The sequence below is a fragment of the Chelonia mydas genome, chromosome 16 (assembly GCF_015237465.2).
Source record: "Chelonia mydas isolate rCheMyd1 chromosome 16, rCheMyd1.pri.v2, whole genome shotgun sequence".
NCBI lineage: Eukaryota > Metazoa > Chordata > Testudines > Cheloniidae > Chelonia > Chelonia mydas.
The window spans coordinates 23,158,052-23,178,523 of NC_057857.1; the positions used below are offsets into that span (position 1 = coordinate 23,158,052).

General features: G+C 39.7%; 1 protein-coding gene across 5 annotated transcripts in view; it reads right to left on the reverse strand.

Annotated features, from left to right (window-relative positions):
- The window catches only part of NR6A1 (nuclear receptor subfamily 6 group A member 1), a 189,246-nt gene extending 170,610 nt beyond the window's left edge, over positions 1–18,636 (reverse strand). For all 5 annotated transcript variants that reach the window (XM_043530313.1, XM_043530315.1, XM_037879721.2 and 2 more), the window contains exon 1: positions 18,429–18,636. In XM_043530313.1, the coding sequence (XP_043386248.1) occupies positions 18,429–18,501 (73 nt within the window). In that variant the 5' untranslated portion in view covers positions 18,502–18,636. The remainder of the gene's footprint in view (positions 1–18,428) is intronic.
- Between the last annotated feature and the right edge of the window lie 1,836 nt (positions 18,637–20,472).

Consider the following 20,472-nt stretch of genomic DNA (forward strand, 5'->3'; position numbering starts at 1 on the left):
GGGTGCAGGGCGTGAACTTTATCCTTAACAGAGGGAAGTCAGTTTATAAAAAACGAACTGAGTTTCAACACTTTCGGTGGGGAAGATCACCACCATTCTACAGTTGGGTAAATTGAGCCACAGAGATTAAGTGGTTTAGTCAAGATCACAGAGTACGATAAAGCCAGAAACAAAAATCAAATATCAGCTTCCCTTGCTCTAACCCTCATACTAGGTGTGTTTTATTAAGTAACGAAGCAGTAAGAGCCAAGATTTAATAATCTGCTGAAGTAATAACTTCTGCGAAGTATTTACAGGCCCAATGACTTCCTAGTGTTCAATGGCTAGACTAATCTTTCTGCTGCGTGTTTTACCTGGCTGAGACCATCTCTGTAACATATTGCTTTAAAATATTTGCATAGTGGTAGAGCTACAGACTGGGAGTCAAGACTCCCAATTTTTATTCCCAGCCGACCCACAGATTTATACCCTAGATAAAAAAAGGAAAGTGAAGTTCTGAGACTAATTTAAAACCAAGACCTCCATCTGTATATTTCAGTCAAGTTTTCAGAAGTGACTGTTTTATCATGGATGCCTCCATTTATAAGAGGCGCCATCTGAGACATTTTGGGCTTGAGTTTCAGCAGTGTCACCCACTCTCAGTGCCTATTCAACTAGAATTGTGGGTGCTCTCTACTTCCACTCATCAGGCCAATGGTGTCCCAAGTTGGGCTCCCAAACCTAGCGGCCAAGATTGAAAATTTAACCTTAACGTTTATGAAGCAGTTCACCAATGCAAAGTACCATGTAGCAAAGTAAGCCCATCAATTTCATGCAGTTAAAACCCCATTATTTTCCTCAGCTCTTTATTCATATATTTTAGATTTCATTAATTTTTCCACCCTCTAATCATCCAGGGCCAGTTCTACGTTTCACACACAGAGAATGCCTCAACAGTAAGGACAGTTCCTCTACCTTCCTGCTTTCTCTTCTGAGCCAATTTATTCAGCCAACTTGATTACTTGCTTTGTGGACAGAAGAACCAGGCAAGTAGCATCCTTCAGACCTGCTGCTACTTCGCAAACTGACCACAAGGAATTAAGTCCAATACACTCCGTAACAAAACCAAGAAAGCCAGCATAAAAAGAAACAATCCCTTCAAACTCACCTTTGCATGGCATGTTGTGTTGTATTTAACAACCTGTAGTCATTTGCTAGCATGGACTTAACCAGTTAGGCTGTTCTCTGCAACTAGAACTCAATTGTAGGCATCAGGTCTACTAGCTGAAACACGACAGTTGGAAATGAACTGAGTTTCTCTTCACTGGAAACAGGGTCGTCCCTAGCCATTCTGGGGCCCTAAGCAGGCCCCCTGCGGGAGGGAGTGCGTGAGGCCCCAGGCCTCCATGGGGGGACCTGGCTTGGGGAGCAGGGGGGAACCACACCCCAGCACTCACCAGTGGTGCGGCTGGAGCCAGGTCACTGCACTTCCCGCCATCAGTGAGTGCAAGCCCGACCCCTGTGCAGTCCTCACGGTTGTGGGGACAGGGATGGGGCAGAGCAGGGGTGGAGTGGGGGCGGGGGCGGGGCAGGGGCTGGAAGAGGCAGGGCTGGGACAGGGGCTGGGGCAGCACACAGATGCGTTAGGCCCCAGGAAAGTCGGTTCCCCTTAATTTCCTGGTGCCGTACACAGCTGCATACTTTGCGTATGGGTAGGGACAGCCCTGACCGGAAACCACATCTTGTGGCAAAAGTCACACAGGACACGAAGCATAGCTTACCAAGCAGAGAAAATAATTCAGTCTTTGGACAAAATGGACCGCTCATGATTACAGGAGTTAGGATAGATCTGCACTTAAAACGCCGCAGTGGCACAGCTGCACCGCTGCAGCCATGCCACTGTAGCGCTTCAGCGTAGACACCATCTCTGCCCATTGGCGGGCTTCTCCCATCGGTGTCGGCAACGCACCTCCTCAAGAGGTGGCAGCTAAGTGGACAGAAGAATTTACAGTGGGGGTAGGTCAGTATAGCTATGGTTGCCAGTGGTGTAGCTATACCAAAGTAAATTCATAGCAAAGACAAGGCCTAAGACGCTTGACTCTTCACAGCACCATCAAAAATGGAGTCTCCTCTATTTTAAAACTAGTAACTCTAAAAATTGGGACCTTTGCAACATAAAACACTCAAGTTACTTAACCTAAATATATCATTCTGCAATATAGGAAACAGCAAAAAAGTTAGCCAGACTGCTGCTTACTTGGTTGCCTTTGCTATGACCAATTATATGCTCAAATTGCAAAAATAAAGATCAGGAGAAAAAAAATAGTATTTTTTTTTAGACTGAGTGTTAACATGGCATTAGGTTGATGGAAGAGAAAGGAGTTTGACATATTGCTCCCTACTGTCTCAAATTGTCCCCAATACTTAATAAAGCAAGAGTTTGCTAACTATATATGGAATGCAGGTAAAAGCAAGGAAAAAAATGCATGCTCAACCACTAACACATATATTAGAGGAAAGATTTGCAATACATACGTAAGGGATTTCCAAGCACAAATCCCCCTTAATTAAGGGACTTGTGCTCCAAAATCCCTTAGGCAGTTTTGAAAATCTTCCCTAGAGTTTTATTGAAGGGAAATGCTAGCCAGGACACTAGGTAATGCCCTGCCAATTATTTTTGTTTTCAGGAAGATTCATTTCCACAATTAATTAATTTTGAAACACAAGTTCAGTTTTCTAGGTCCTGTCCATCCTTTCATAATTGAGTAATGTGTCATGAGAATGCAGTTAGAACTAGTGTTCCTGTATGTGCACATATGCCAAGAATATTCGTATTCTGTATACTTAAAATCCATTTTAACAGCTAATCTAGCCATATATGTATTTAACATATACATGTATTACACTATGTGCTTTCTAGCTCATCCTTCAGCAATTTATCATCTTTATGATGCTGTGGGACAAGGGTTATCTCCTCTATTGACAGATGAGCCTAGTTCTTACAGAGACAATTTCAAGACTCCTAATCATCAATAAGATAATAGTTCAAGGCTCAACCTGAACAATGAAGTGTGCGATCCAATATGAACATTAACAGGAGTAATGCTCTTTACCTATTTGCTTCCTTTAGTATGAAACAGAAGTGATTTTAAACCGGGGGTGGGGGGGCAGAGAACAGTTTCGGCAAATGAACATTCCAAAGTATAGAAGAAAGCCACAGAACTGGGAGAGTTTATTTTCAGAGTAACATATCAGGTCTAGGAACACTGTCTACGCTAGAAAATTAAGTCGTCTTATCTACGTCACTCAAGGGTGTGAAAAATTCAGACCCTTGAGTGGTGTAGTTAAGCCGACCTAACCCGCAGCAAAGACAGCACTAGGTTGACGGAAGACCTAGCTACTGCCTCTCAGGGAGGTGAATTACTTACATGACAGGAGAACCCCTCCCTTCAGCACAGGTAGTATTTACACTGAAGCAATGCAACTGTGACGCTATAGCATTTCAAGCTTAGACAAGCCCTGGCAGTTTTTATACATACAAATGCTACTGAAATATTCATAACTATCACAGTAATTTTGTTGCCTAGAAAAAAAAAAGGAGTTAGACTTTTTAAAATAGAGAGCTATTAAAACTGACTGGTCCCTCCATGAACGCTAACTTACTATTTCTCATTTTTAAATGAGAGTTTTTAAAAGGGAATTTACTTCCCGTCAGGTAAGACTGGAACAAGCAATTTTACAACCTTTGGTTCTGAATTCCAGACAAACTATTCCACTTTTCCAGTCATTTTAGAAGAAATGGCTTGCAATCATTCTGTGCTGCTCTTTTGTGCTTTAATGGCATTTCTTATTAATTATTTCTCATCTTCAGTGTTGACCCAAGGCTATCACTTAATATTTTAGCAAACAGTGTTGTACATCATTCTACCTAACCTCTTCTGCAATGAACAAAAACCATAAATTTACTTCAAGACAGCTTTTGTAGTTTGGTTGGATTCAAGGTCATTTCAAGGCTTCTAATTACTAACTAGGATTTGGGATTTTGCTCTCAGTATTTTGAAAGAAAAAACAGCTGGCTTGCTCACTTAAATATGTTTAACATCTGCACTGGCAACATCCAAGGACAGTCATTTTTAATACGAAACAAAAGTTACAGCTTTTAACTTGTTCCTTTTTACATATTTGACTAAAATATTGTCAATTACATGTGAGACACACTGTAGTTTAGGATTATTGATTAGACACATCTACAGGCGTAAAACTTTGTCTTAGACTGCGGTCTGAAGATCTGCCAGAGTTCTGGAATGTAGTCTATTAACATCCTGTGTTTTTTAATTAAGCTTTCCTCTTACAATTGTGCATTGCTAACTTTTTAATAAAATTCTGTTTAGAAAATACCCTATGAGAGCTTCTAATATGTCTTTATTACAAAAATACATTCCTCCCCAACTAATAAGGAGTATTTTCTACTATGATTATGCCCTTGGGTGTTTTAAGGTAGTGAACAGAAGTGAACCCAGCATATTGTATTTAATGCATTTAATGTCCGACTTCAGTTGCCAAAAAAGGAAAACTATGCTCATCTTTTACACGAAAACTGCACAGTGGTTTTTTGCAAGCTCAGCAGCAGCAGCAGCTATCTGCCAATAAAGAAGCTTGAGGTCTTCTATTCTCCAGGCTGCCAGACAAAAAAAAAAACCAAAACAAAAACACACTCTTGTCCTTACCATCCATTTGACACTACACAGAGAGAGAAAGAGCAACCTCCGAGCAGCCCATGTGTTCTGCTTTCCCAGCTGGAGGTAAGGCTCTGCTGGCCACTATCGCAAGGGTGGGAGTGGGGGGGGGGGGGTGGGGGGGGGGGGGGGAGAGGAACAAAAGGCACCTACATATGTAGTCTTAGACTATTTTGTTCTCCTCACCAGGCTGCCCACCAGCAGATGAAAAATCTGTCATTTTCCTGACCATTTAGTGCCCAGTCCTGGGCAGAGGTTCTTTCAAAGTAGCTACTATTTTTATTTTTATTTTAAAGAAAGTACTCGAGAGTGATGTAGTGGGAGGAAAACGAGTTTTAATAAAGGGTACCATCATTCTGAGTAGCCAAACTGTTCACTTAGTGTAGTACCAATATTCAAACTAAATACACCTGCAAGCAGAGACCACCACCGAATCCTTACTATAGGCTAAACACCAAGAAAACCCTCATCTCTACAAGCAAACGATCAACTGAAGCCCTTCTCTCTGCCACCATTTAAACTCACTAGGCCAAATTCAGACCCAGCATGAACAGCTGTAACTCCATAAACATGTCTGAATAAGGCCTAGTAGCCTCAAAGTTTCCTTGCAAACAAACCTCACTGAACACCACTCCATGCAGAGACCCCAGGAATTCATTTTTCCAACCAATGAATTCCAGTAATTGACTAGGCAGTTATTTCTAGTAGTAAATACCAGTGTCACATTCCAGTCAGTTTTTATTGTAGACATTTGTGTAGGAGGACAAAATTATAAGCCACCCGCTCATTAAAACTTGCAGCATCTTATCTGAACTCTTTTCCAATAACCTCTCACTTGCTTGTAGCAATATCTTGCACAATATAACATACTGCACATATGGACAATGACTAACTAGTTCTAATTGTGCATTCTAGATACAAAATTTTTTTAAAAAAAATCAAGATTTTATAGACTATATTCTAGCTATAAACAAGTGTCAGGGGGTGCAATTCTGCCCTATTGTTACCAATATATATTGAGCTATAAATAATTATTCATAAATCATAAGAACCCCCACTGCATGGTGTTGAAACAGGAGTAGAATCCTCCCTTTTCTTATGCCAAAAAGGCACATGTATATTGAAAGTTTGGGGGGGGGGGGGGGAACCACATACACAACAAGGGAGAAAAACAAAACCAAAAAAATCCAAACATTTTATATCGCAGGAAAATGCAAATACATCACATATCCGCAACAGAAAGCTACAGGGAGAATAAACTCTGGATCAGACTAAAACCTGTTCTAAAGATGTCAAAGTTCTTAACGCAAGTTTTATATATGGAATGCTAAATAATTTTATTCATTAAAAATCCTTTACACCAAGAGCTATATGCAAGTCTTTAGTTCTCAATAAGCACCAAGACAGCTACCTTTCTATCTCACTATCAGCATGACGACATCATTTTGGGTAGGGCAAATTACTGTAATTTCCCACATTACGTGATTGATCATGTTCTACCCACTAAAAGGCTGATTCGTTTCCTGGTGCCAGGAAAATGATTGATGAATATTTCAAGATGTGGGCCCCCTCTTCCTGCTGGGTTTTCCCTTTTACTTGCCAGCAAACAGACCTGAAGGTTTTTTCTGTTAAGCAGTTTTCTTTAATACATGCAGAGTTTTGACTTTACAAGCTGTGCATTTGAAATCTTAAAGGTTATCATCTCCTTAGGATATGGAAAGCTAAACATATAAAGCCTCTGCACAAATCAAAATGAGCAGAGAATCCTAAAACCAAGCCAAAGATGGTGACAAACTAATACGGTAGATACCAGACAAGCAAGAAAATGAAAGGTTTCAGAGTAACAGCCGTGTTAGTCTGTATTCGCAAAAAGAAAAGGAGTACTTGTGGCACCTTAGAGACTAACCAATTTATTTGAGCATAAGATTTCGTGAGCTACAGCTCACTTCATCGGATTAAATCCATCCGATGAAGTGAGCTGTAGCTCATGAAAGCTTATGCTCAAATAAATTGGTTAGTCTCTAAGGTACCACAAGTACTCCTTTTCTTTTTAAGAAAATGTAAATGGACTTAAAACTTCATAAGTCATCGAGCAACAGTGAGGTACAAAGTGTGATTACAAAGATCCTTAAGGCAGCAGTCACATCTCCATGTGTACAGATACAGGGCTGAGATTACATTCAGAGCTCAAACTATAACTGGAAGGCAAAGTCCAATAATTTCAACCCCAGATTGCAATTTAACATTTGTACTTAATTTCAAAACATCTCATTTTATGAAAAATGCATGTTCTTTATAAAAGACAACACAAGAGACTTTATGCTGATTCTGTTTACTAGCTTCCCAATAGTTCACCTAAGTTTTACAATATTCCAGTTTTGCCAAATACAAGTCTCCTAATTTACCGCCCTGGATTTTTTCCCCCAGCTCTATGAAACACTGTCATGATGTTGGCCACTGGCGTTTTATAGGACTATTTAAATTACACACACATTAAACATTTATTTTGAAGTAGACTCCCGAGTAACATTCCCTTTGTTGCTGAGGTTATTTTCCATTTGATAAGCACTGAATTAGTTCTGCGTTCCTAAGGGCAAAGGAGTTACTACACTGTGCCTCTGTGAGATGACTTCCTTGTTTATATACAGAATCAGTGTCATCAGCATAGGCCTGTCAAAGAGTTTTGTGAATTTGCTACAGACATCAGCTCACTCACTCCCCAAACTCTTTCATGGAAAGGTCCCTGTTTAAATGAATCTCAGAGCCTCTAAGTATTATGCTGCTATCACATAACAGGTTTCAGAGTAGCAGCTGTGTTAGTCTGTATCCGCAAAAAGAAAAAGGAGTACTTGTGGCACCTTAGAGATTAACCAATTTATTTGAGCATAAGCTTCCCACAAAAGCTTACGTTCAAATAAATTTGCTAGTCTCTAAGGTGCCACAAGTACTCCTTTTCCTTCTTATCACATAATATTAACTTTCAAGGGATCCCAGAAAAGTTTCAACCACTTCTTGTCCAAAGGCAGAAAAACTGACTTTAGGAAAATAGGCAAAATTAGGTCTTTCAATAAATGGGTGCATTACTTATAGAAACAATCATAGGTCTCTACCATCTGATACCTAGGTTAACTAGTTCATCCTCAAGACAGGGAAGAATTGTTCATCAGTTTCTAGGTCTTAGTTGCTGTCTGTGTAGAGAAGCCTAAAGCATTATTATATTTACACCTTATTATTTATTAAATATATTATATTTACACCTTAGGTCAGTGGTTCTCAACTAAGAGTCCAGGACCCCGTGGGGGGCTGCGAGCATGTTTCTGGTGGGTCTATCAAGCAGGACCAGCGTTAGACTCACTGGGGCCCAGTGTAGAAAGATGAGGCCCCACTGCATGGGACTGAAGCCCATGGCCCTGAGCCCTGCCACTGGGGGCTGAAGCCAAAGCCTGAGCAATGTAGCCTTGTGTGGGCCCCTATGGTATGCGGGGTCAGGTAATTGTCCTGTGTCCTACCCCCTAACACTGGCCCTGTTTTTTATATGCAAAAAATCAGTTATTGTGGCACAGGTGGACCATCGAGTTTTTATAGCATGTTGGGGGGGGGGGGGGGGGGGACATGCTTCAGAAAGAAAAAAAAGTTAAGAACCCCGGCATTAGGGTACTAAGGTTTTCCATCAGTGCTACCTGTCCTGTCAGAGACAGGTGTGTTAAGGGAAAATTCAAGCTTTATGGCCTAGTGATGACGTACAGAAGAAAAAAAGCGCCCTCCTCTTACCATTTTTTCTTTTCCTTTTTTCTGGGGTAACAAGCAAAAATAAACTTGGTTCTTCTCTTTTTATACCTGAAAGAGAATCTGAACACCAAAGATCCAGGTGGTTTTTGGTAATTAGCCTATTCTCAGAAAGTATATACACAAAAAGGTACTGTTTTGATGATCTATAAAAGGAACTCAAATGTTAATACTGATGCCAGGGACTCTATAAGCAAACTTTGTTAAGAAACTGTTCCCTTTTCACCACATACCAGAGTTTTAGACTGAATTTGTAACTGTTCATTGTTATTTAGATTAGGTGACATTAGATCAGTTAGCTACTTTACTGTGGAATGGACTTCTACCTAGCAACTATTGTATAGAACAAACTCACTCCTTAAAAGCAGAGTAATTGACTTGTACTTAACACCTTATTCTCACTACAAAAAAAATTTATTCTCAGAAATGGTAAACTAATGTGTTTTCAGTGCAGTCTGCATGCTTTATATTACTTTCACTGGAAAATATGAATATTTTATAACTAAAGTCATAATGAGAAGTTACATTTTAAAATAACTGAGTTATTAAAAATACTAATCTATGTTATATATGTGAAAATTAAGGTACATCCACTATGAGAGAAAGACAGGATGGAAATATATTCACTACCTAACGTAAAACAAAAGCTAACATTTTCTCCTAAAGTTAAAATGAAAAAATTTATATTTAATACAGAAAGTTTGCTTGATTTTCAAAGGCTCATTCTTCCCCCATTGTAACTCTATCCTTTATGTGAACAGGTGTTGTTACAACTGAGAATTATCACATTTGAAGTACATAATGAGGTTTTCTGTGACAGGGAATTGAACAGTGTTAACCATCATAGATGCCCTGGGTTAATTCTGGGTTAAAGGGCATCTATGATGTTTAACACTGTTCAACACTGGGGCAGAGGAATATGTAATTAAGAAGTGTTGCACATTTAAATTTTTTCCTCAGTAAACCTCTGCAACAACAAAAACACAGATTCAACTGTTCTCACCCAAATATGCAGTTAAAAATGAGGAACAGGTCATAAGTATCTTTCTTGCAGTTATTTCGTTACTCAAAAGTCAGATTTCTCCAGCCCAAACCTGTGCAACCACCCTTTCTACTGCAAAGACTAAACTGCTTCTGGTATTTAAATGACATGACAAAAAGAGTACAGAAGGTAACTTGGAGTATAGCTTCTGCTAGCTGATGCATCTCTTTATCTTTGCTAACAATCTTAGGCCTGAGAATTGCCATTCACACCACTTGAGAGTCGCTTCCAATTTTAACTTGTGAAAGGGAAGCAGGATGGCCAAGGGGTCAGCCAGTAAATCAAGATTAATCTAGTAAAGGAAATAATTACCTTTAGTACAACCTGCCTGATTATTTAGCACATATAATTAAAAGCTAAAACTATTGATAAATATGGGTAAATTGTAAGAGGGGAAACATTCTAAAACTAAAGGAGTACTTGTGGCACCTTAGAGACTAACCAATTTATTTGAGCATAAGCTTTCGTGAGCTACAGCTCACTTCATCGGATGCATACTGTGGAAAGTGTAGAAGATCTTTTTATATACACACAAAGCATGAAAAAATACCTCCTCCCACCCGCTCTCCTGCTGCTAATAGCTTATCTAAAGTGATCACTCTCCTTACTTTTACTCTAAAGTGATCACTTTAGATAAGCTATTAGCAGCAGGAGAGTGGGGTGGGAGGAGGTATTTTTTCATGCTTTGTGTGTATATAAAAAGATCTTCTACACTTTCCACAGTATGCATCCGATGAAGTGAGCTGTAGCTCACGAAAGCTTATGCTCAAATAAATTGGTTAGTCTCTAAGGTGCCACAAGTCCTCCTTTTCTTTTTGCGAATACAGACTAACACGGCTGTTACTCTGAAACCATTCTAAAACTATTAATTTTTTAGCATTTTTACAGATTTACAAAATCTCAATACAATGGCTTCTGGAGTGCAACACAAAAGCCCTTGGAACATCTGAAAGCAATACTACCTAATTTCTTAAGATAACTACTGAAGAGTATATTATCCAACCGATTCAACGATTCAGGGAGACAGAATCCTATTACTCAAATTGAAATCAACCTGGACCCTGGAGTTAGCACTTCCACATTTCTGGAAGTCACCACTGTATTTCTAAGAGCTGCAAATGATTGGGGGCTTGGTTTAATATTTCAAGGGGGAAATAAGGGTTCAAATAATGACTGAATTAGATAAAGTATATATTTTGATAATAGAAGGCTTGTTTTAAAATAAAAATTCATGTGTTTCAATTAGGGCTCTCAAGTGATAAAAAATTAGTCTCAATTGAGAGATTAATCACACTGTTTCCAAATTTATTGATTTCAATTACAACAGAATACAAAGTGCACAATGCTCGCTTTATATTTATTTTTGATTACAAGTATTTGCACTGTAAAAAGAACAAAACAGTATTTTTCAGTTCACCTAATACAAGTACTGTAGTGCAATCTCTTTATCATGAAAGTTGAACTTATAAATGCAAGTCTAGTCAGTCCTACTTCTTGTCCAGCCAATCGCTCAGGTAAACGAGTTTGTTTACATTTACAGGAGATAATGCTGCCCACTTCTTGTTCACAAGATCACCTGGAAGTGAGAAGAGGCATTCTCGTGGCACTGTTGTAGCCAGAGTTGCAAGATATTTACATGCCAGATGCGCTAAAGATTCATATGTCCCTCCAAGCTTCAACCACCATTCCAAGGGACAGGCACCCATGCTGATTACGGGTTCTGCTCGATAACAATCCAAAGCAGTGCGGACTGACCCATGTTCATTTTCATTATCTGAATCAGATGCCACCAGCTGAAGGTTGATTTTCTTTTTTGGTGGTTCGGGTTCGATAGTTTCAGAAGTCTTAAAAGGGCAACACTCTGATGCAGAAAGAATGCTCCTCCATACCTCATCCCACTCAGATTTTGGAAGGCATTTCAGATTCTTAAACCTTCGGTCAAATGCAGTAGCTATCTTTAGAAATCTCACATTGGTGCCTTCTTTGTGTTTGTGAAATATGCAGTGAAAGTATTCTTAAAATGAACAACATGTGTTGGGTCATCATCCAAGAATGCTATAACATGAAATATATGGCAGAATGTGGGTAAGAGAGCAGGAGACATACAACTCTCCCCCAAGGAGTTCAGCCACAAATTTAATCAACGCATTATTTTTTGAACAAGCGTCATCCGCATGGAAGCATGTCCTCTGGAATGGTGGCCGAAGCATGAAGGGGCATAGGAATGCTTAGCATAACTGGCATGTAAATACCTTGCAATGCTGGCTACAAAAGTGCCATGCAAATGCCTGTTCTCACTTTCTGATGACACTGTAAATAAGAAGGGGGCAGCATTATCTCCTGTAAATGTAAGCAAGCTTATTTGTCTGAGCGATTGGGTGAACAAGAAGTAGGACTGAGTGGACTTGTAGGCTCTGAAGTTTTACATTGTTTTGTTTTTGAGTGCAGTTATGTAACAAAAATAAATCCACATTTGTAAATTGCACTTTCACAACAGAGATTGAACTACAGTACTTGTGTGAGGTGAACTGAAAAATACTATTTATCATTTTTACAGTGCAAATATTTGTAATAAAAAATATATACTTTGATTTCAACTACAACACAGAATACAATGTATACGAAAATGTAAAAAACCATCCAAAATATTTAATAAACTTAAACTGGTATTCTATTCTTTAACAGTGCGATTAATCACAATTTTTTTGAGTTAATTGTGAGAGTTAACTGCGATTAATCGACAGCCCTAGTTTTAATTTATGTAATCATCAATGTACAGAGCCTGCAAACTTAGCTACACAAGTAGCCCCAATTCAGTCTGCAGCAATACCAGCTGAATAAGGTATAATAAGAAGTGAGTTTGCAAGATCAAACCCTAGCAGGAAATTAAGGATTCAGGAACCAAAGGAGGGTTATTCTCAGTCTATGTTTGCACCTAATTCCTTAGCCCTGTAAATGAAAAAATATCTTTATAATTTTCAGCAAACAAAATGTTCTGTTGTAAATCAGTAATACACAAAAACTGGAGTTAGATCACTACACTTCTTACAGATAAATTAAATCAAGGATACTGCATTACTTTTTGTAGAAGTCATTCGATACTACATCAAATGAAGCTACCCATAGACAAAACGAGTCCCTGCTTGGAAGCTCTAACTCATGCATTTCAGAGAATTAGGCTATGCATTTAATGCTTTTAACTGCTTTTAACTTTCTGCAATATTATTCAAGTCAACCAACTAATTCAAATGTGAAGATGCAATTTTGGACAACAAAATTAGTAAGACTGTTACTCAGCACTGCCAACCCAAAATATTTTAAAAAATCATGATTTCTTTTTAAAGTTTAGAGCCTCATGTAATCACTTAGCTCCAGGAGTGGCAGCTTTAAAAAAAAAAAAAACACAATTATCAGAAGAATTACAATAAAGTTGTGAACTCAGGAACTACTGTCACTTGAAACACTAAATGTAAACTCAATGGGACTTAGCAAAAACGTCCACAATTAAAAAAAAAACAAACCACGATGCTGAGCATTTTTTCAATTTTGGAGATATTGCACCTGCCAGCTGATCAATCAACAGCGCATAAGGAATGCCTCACATTAAACTGAATACAATCTCAGTCTCTAAGACAGAAATATATACTACTACTGCCATCTGCGGTTTCTGCTTGAACAGCTTCGGTGATTCAACATAACAGGAGAGTTGGTTGTGATTAGGTCCCAAGGGCTGGGCAATTCCAGGATATAGTTACAAGATATTTTAAAATACTCCATGTACACTCTACAAGATAAGCTTACCAAGAAAAGGGCACCACAGCAACTCATCCTCAGTCTGACATAAGAAAATTGACTTGTTTTTCAGCATGCTTAATGAGGAAAAGGGTCTAAATAGTCAACCTAAGGTGCCCATCGCTCTACAAAATGAATATTGATACAAAGCATTAACGTATCACTTAAGCAACTATCAGTTCACCATTTCTATAGAAATAAATAGTTGATTTTCAAAGGTGTCTAAGGGACTTAGGTGTTTAGCTTCCATTGAATTGCAACAGAACTCGGGCATTCCACTTCTTCGAATCCCAGACTAACTTTTTGGCGATTCTGAAATTTAAGCTTATTTCCAAGACAGTTCTAATGTCAACCAAATATTGTTCTCATATCAAACAAGGCACGGTAGTTATTTATAGAGTGGGGGAATCATAGCTCTTGATTCTATCTAACCAGTCAGCAGCACACGTTTCTTGTAAAGGCAACGCTGGCAGTCATTTCTTCATTAGAACCCTCTGAAACTCTTCCATTTGGATAACTGAAAATATTAAGACTGAAGACCAACCTGACAGGGCTCCCCCCCCCCGCCGAACTAATTTCTCTCCTCAATTAACTTTCCAAAGTGATAACCACTATAGCTTAAGGGCTCAAAAGAAGGATCAAAAGGCTAGTTTAATACAGCTGGAGGAAAAGAATGCATTTTGGCTCACCAGCAACCATCTGATGAAACCCTGAGCCAGGCTTTTATGTAAATGCCCGTTAATTAGAATTACCAGATTACACTGCTAAAGGCTTTATTTAAATAATCAGTTTATCAACAGAATAAATTCTGTTCACATTCTTGGGGAATGCTGTTATAAAGGAGTTTCTGGTTTACATCATGACGACAAACACACTTGTGGTTAAGGCATTTAACAACAATTCAGAAATTTACATTGCGCATCCACACAAAATATCATTTTAAGACAATCCATAAATGCATTTTGAAGATTAAGTTACTTCCCTATCATTAAGGAAGCATTATAACTGAAAGTTTTCCCTCATTTTCTCATCACCTTGCAACTCTGGAGCACTTCATAGGATATCAGCAATACAAGGTTTTTCAGACTATACAGTTTCAATTTCAGCTATTGCTGACATTGTACCTCGGCTGAATGTACACTGCTGCCTTCATTTATTGGTATATTCATTCATAGAAGACACCCAATAATCATTTTCTTGAATACTGTATTAAACAAAAAAAAATCAGGAAGTTCAACTTAATTGCTCAGGGAAATACTGTCCATTTTTATAACCTCAAATCAAATTATATGAGTGTTAAATATTTTCTAATGACTAGTAATAACTTATATGTTTCTCATACGATTCCCAGCTTTCACTCCAGTGTTCTGTTATTGGGCCTGCTTTCTCAAAAGAGAGCCACCCACATTCAAAAAGAAAATCTGATCTGTTTAAAACATAGTAACTTTTGTTTATTCAGACATTGAAGATAGCATTGCCACTGTACAACTCACCAGCTTCATTTTTTTTAAACTTCAAAGAAAAGTTGTAGAGCAAGTAAATTAAGATCTTTACATCTCAACAAATTTGTCTTTGTTTATACAGTGCTTTCTCTCAGATGCAGAATAGTCAATAGCTGAGAATTTGCAGAAAGAATGTCTTGGTGTATATGTAATGAAGTTTCCAGGAAAGCTATGGAACTAAAAAATAAATTGTCATTGACAATCCTGCAAACACATTCACTCGTCTCCTTTCTCCCCACTCTAAGCTTCATTCAAATAAGAAGTTTATTTATCTGTTTGTCAACAAATTCCTTGAATTTTTGTTTTATTCAAAATTTGACAGTTTTTTAATATATAAATACATCTGTTTTAGAACTATAAACAAGTAGTAAAGGTCTTTCGAGATCTTATCCACACTGCAACTGATAGTGTTCAGAAACCATTTAAAAAACAAACAGTTTTAAAATCAATTTCAGCTAGCACATTTTGTCATTAGTACAGGCAGGACATAATGGTTGTCACAAACTGGTTTAACTATATTATACACGGTCTTCACTGAGGGGCAAACAATGCTAAGCTGAAGTAATCTTTTAAAAATGTTTTTTAGAAGTGGTTTTTCAACAGCCTTTTTTTAATTAGTTCAGAAGGAATGCATGCCACAATATAACGTCTTAAACCAATTTTCTAAAATAATCAATTGTAATCATAAAGGTACTGGTCAAAGCCCTGTATGGCTGTTAAGTTCTCTTATACAGTTCATGTTCCGGCACTTAAACAAGTTGCCAAGATAAGTGAATTTTACCTATGTTTCTCCACTCAGTTTTACAATGCCAAGAACATGTTCTCTAAATGGTAAGAAAAAAAAAAAACCACCATCTGTCTTAAGTTTTGAAATATGCAAAAATACTCTTTAAAGAGTTGTAACTTTAATTGCTTAACTCAAGTTATACAACTGCACATCCATATGCTAACAAGGCTTTACTCATTAAAAATGTTAATTAAATGATGCAAGTTTTTAATAGGTTACCACAGTAACAAACTACATAAAGAGCTTATTTCTCTAAACATGCCAAAGCCACCAATAATGCAATCCTATTTAAATATTCTTAGTATTTCACCCAATATGAAATATTGAAAAACAATTGTCACTTTCTTTATTCTGTTTTTGTAGAAAATGCAATGAAAACAATAAAAATATTGTACTTCAAGGAATTAATCAAGCTAAGTGATATCAATCTTTATTAGGAAATAAAATACTCAGATTCTCAATATTTTCAATATTGTTTACTGATATTTTTCAGTTTACAAAGTGACAAGTCAATCTCCTCCTCCTCCCACTCCTGCTGTGGGATTTAGAAAGACTGAAGGTCAAGCAATGTCTCAATACTATGCCAGCATTTCACATTTTATTGCAAGAAAAAATGTAATAGATTGTTATATCATCCATTCAAAACACTTCTAATATGGTAAGCTCACTAGCTGTAGCTGCAGTTAAGAAGACTACTACACTTAAATAAGCAATTCTGATCCGTAGATAAAACAATTAAACTATTTTAGTGGTCTGTAATAAACCAAGTTATTCAAAATGTGCATTGCTTAATGGCAAAAATTTGTTCATGGGAAAAACATTTTGAACACTGTTGTGCTACTGAGGATGCACACATACAGCAACAGACATTTCCCAAAACAGAATCAAAAAGTTAACTCTAATTTAGAGAAAAGGGAAAGTATTAAAGGTGTAATGTATATTTGACACAATCCAGTATTTCCTTAAGAGGAAGATTTGTTTTTAGCAGCTTTAAGAAGGGGTCCTCTATTTAAAATCCCACTGCACTGTTTTAAAAACTGTTATAAATAACACCTACATTACTATTACAAAAATAAGAGAAAACTCTCTTTTTTAAATTATTTTCTTTATGCATTTTACTGCATTCTGTGTCTGGTTAGTATCAACTGTTTCCTCTGTATAGTCAGCTTCTCTTATTTGTGTGGATCCTTCACAGACACAGGGAAGATATACTTTAAAAAAAAAAGAAAAAAAAAGTATTTGATTGCAAACCACAAAAACTGGTAGGGGAATTCAGATGCAGGTTTGCTAACTGCTACTTTTAACTGTTTTTTAAACTGAACAGATTTAAAGTTGATGTAGAAAGAATATTTCTAACAAGTCTTTCCTCAAAAAATGAATGTTGGAAATTGAACAATGTCCAAAACTGTGCCTTTGAAAGTCAAAAGATGAACAGCACAGCCAGGAAGAAAAGGCATCCAACATGATAAAAAGAACAATTCGGTGCAGCCTAGAAATTCAGAAATGTCATCAGAGAAAATTTTGTACCAGGCCAGCTATAGGATATACAGAGATACAGTGGAAGATAAGGTTAACAAAAACAAAAAAAATACTTCAAGAGGAATAAAAACAATCAGCTTTGCCCAAAGTGAAATTGTGAAACATTCCAGCGTTTATAAAATTATTTCCTCTTTTGCATTTTTAGTTAATATACATTACACTCCTACCCCTTCAGTATGGTTTAGAAACAGCTACATAAAACCAACTGATTTATTTTTGGAGGGAATTAATATTTAGACATTCTTCTTCTTCAGAGAAGAAAGTCAGTAAACTTCACCCACATTTCTACAAGTCACACTCTCTTTACCTCAAGCACTTACTATGTTCCATGAACTTTACTGATTTGAGTTACCTCACCGAATTATCTTTAAAAAGGTCACCAAGATTAGTATCTCTTGTTAAACTGCAGTTTGAGTTGTATTACAACCTGACAGCGATAACAGACCTCTGTATAAAAGGAAACTTGTTGCAAAATAAGCCACAAGGAATTTTGCCATGCAAGAATTGAGCACACGTGCAGAAAGAGCCCATGATTTTCGCATTTGTTACTACAGGTTCCTTTGTCAGGTTTCACATAACAATATCAGGTTGCATTTGTATAGAGTTTATTGATTCACGGTTGAGCAAGAGGGAACACCGCTGAACTCTACAGTTATAAAATATTCAAATACTATTTACACATGAGATTGATCACTGACATCTCAAGCTGGTTCTGGCCAGGGGAGGAAGTAGCAGAAGGAAGCATTCAAAAGAGAACTGGGAATGTGGTCCGGAGTCAAAATCACCATGATTAGTGCTCTTTAAAACCCAGCGCCGAATGACGGCTACAAAGGCAGAGCAAAGCGAGGGTAACTGACATAACAAGCCCGGCTCTGCGGGGCGGCGCCGGACCCCCGCTCCCCTGAACACCTGGGAAAGTCACCGGGAGCCGGGGACCCCCCCCGGCCAGGCAACCCCCCCCCCCCGCGCGCCTCGCCCCCGCTACTGCTCCCAGGCAGAGGCTGGGGGGGGGAGCAGGGGGGGCTCTGTCCCGCCCCAGCGCCCCCCCCGTCAAGTTCAAAAGTTCAACCCCCGTCCCCCCCCACAAAGGCCGCGCAGCCAGAACCCCCCCCCGCGCGCGGGCCCGAGCTCGCCCCGCGGGCCCCGCCCTTGCCCGCCCCCCGGGCTGGGGGCCCCGCTCGCAGCCTGCCCGGCCCAGCCGCCCCTGGCCGGGCCCGCGGAGCGGCAGCCCCGGGACCCCGGCAGGGGGGCTCGGCGACACCCACCGTTGCGGGGCGACCGCTTGCCCCCGGCGGCGGCGCGCGGCTCCGGGTGCTCCCCGGGCTGCTCCAGCTCCATGGCGGAGGCCGGGGCTGGGGCGCGGCGGGGTCTCAGGGGCCCCGGCGGCCGCGCTCCCCCATCGCTCCCTCCGGGGCGCTCCTGTCAGCCAGCCCGGCAGCCGCAGGCAGCGCTGACTGGGGAGCCCGGCGGCGGAGCCCCGCCCCCAGCACGCACAGCCCCACTGCCCCGCGGCATGCCGGGACATGTAGTCCCCAGGCCTGGCGGGGAGGCACCACCTGGGATCTGGGGACAGGGGGAAGAGAAAGACCAGCCCCCCCGCCCCCAAACCCTGCTTACGCGCCAGCCAAGCATGGGCCATGATGGGACTCAAGAGGCACGCTTTATCGCAAAGGGCCGCAGGGTCACCCCATGAGAGACACCAAAAAGCCTCTTTTGTGATTCTGAGCCTCAGGGACACCCCCCACGCTTGGAGCGCAATGGACTGTTCCAGGATGCCCTGCCTCAAGGGCAGAACCTGGGGACCCAGGTGCCCATAGACACAGCTAGTGGCTCATAAACATGCAACAGAGTTTATGAATATGCACAACCAGCTGGTGACTGTGCAATGGGGCTGATGCCCAGAGTCATCTTCACTGGGCATTTAGCATGTCTACAGCGTATTTTATTGCTGCATTGATCCAGTATCCGACCATACATAAGAGGAAGTTACAAGGAGGAAGGAGAAAAGTTGTTCTCTTTAACCTCTGAGAATGGGACAGGAGGGCTTAAATTGCAGCAAGGGCGGTTTAGGTTGGACATTAGGAAAAACTTCCTGTCAGGCTGGTTAAGAACTGGAATAAATTGCCTTGGGAGGTTGTGGAATTCCATCACTGGAAATTTTTAAGAGCAGGTTAGACAAACACCTGTCAGGGATGGTCTCCATAATACTTAGTCTTGCCAAGAGTGCAGGAGTCTAGACTAGAAAACCTACTGAGATACCTTCCAGTCCTGCAGTTCTATGATTCTATGACACTGTGTCAGTTTTGGTGGGAGGTGGGCGCGAGAAGTGAGAGGCCAGGGACTATCTCCCATCATCCTCCTGAGAGTTGCCAGACGGAATTTTGTGAATTAACTAAATAAATTCTTCATCTTTGTGTTAATCCCATGGAATGGGATCCCTTCTATGAGACCTCTCCCTCCAAAGGACTCCTCTGTTCAATGCCATATCCTTCTTTACACCACATGCTAATGTCTTCGTTTACGACATCCCACCACTTCTTCTTGGCTCGCTCTCTGTCTTTTTCCTTCACTCTTAATTTGTTGAACTCTCTGACCCACGCAGTTGTCAGGACTGCATCTTATGTGACCAAACCTTCTGAGCCTGCGCTCCCTCATTTTCTTGTTATGGGTGTTACTTTGAGCATATCTCTCATGTGCTTATCCCTTCTGTGTTCTTTCTTGCTTATACCACTAATCCATCTCGACATTCTCATTTCTGTGAAATAGATCATTTGTTCATGTTTCTTCTTTGTTGCCAATAACATACTGTGCCACACATTAAAACTGGATAGACCACTATTTTATAGCCTTTTCCTGGTAATCTTCCTGTCACATACTACACCACTTATCTCTCACCATTTGAGCCAAGTATTTATCCTAGCTCTAATTTTGTTCTCCATTTCCCCATTTTCCTGGATTCTGGAACTCAGAACCTTTAAACTTTGTATTGTCGGTATTGTCAGCCCATCTAGATTCATTATTGAATTTTGCATTATTGAAGTTGCATACCATAAACATTGTTTTTCCTCTGCTCATTTTGAACCCATGTCCCTGCAGCACATCTCTCCCCTTATCAAGATCTTCTTCTAGACTATCTTTCTCCCCAGCGCATGGAATGGTATCGTCTGCAAACAGCATGCCCAAGGTGCCTCCTTCTGTATCTTCCTTGTGAGGGTATCCAGGATGAAGATATACAAGAAAGGGCTCAGTACTGATCTCTGATACACTCCTACCTCTACTGACAGTTTCTGTTTCACCACTAGAAGTTCT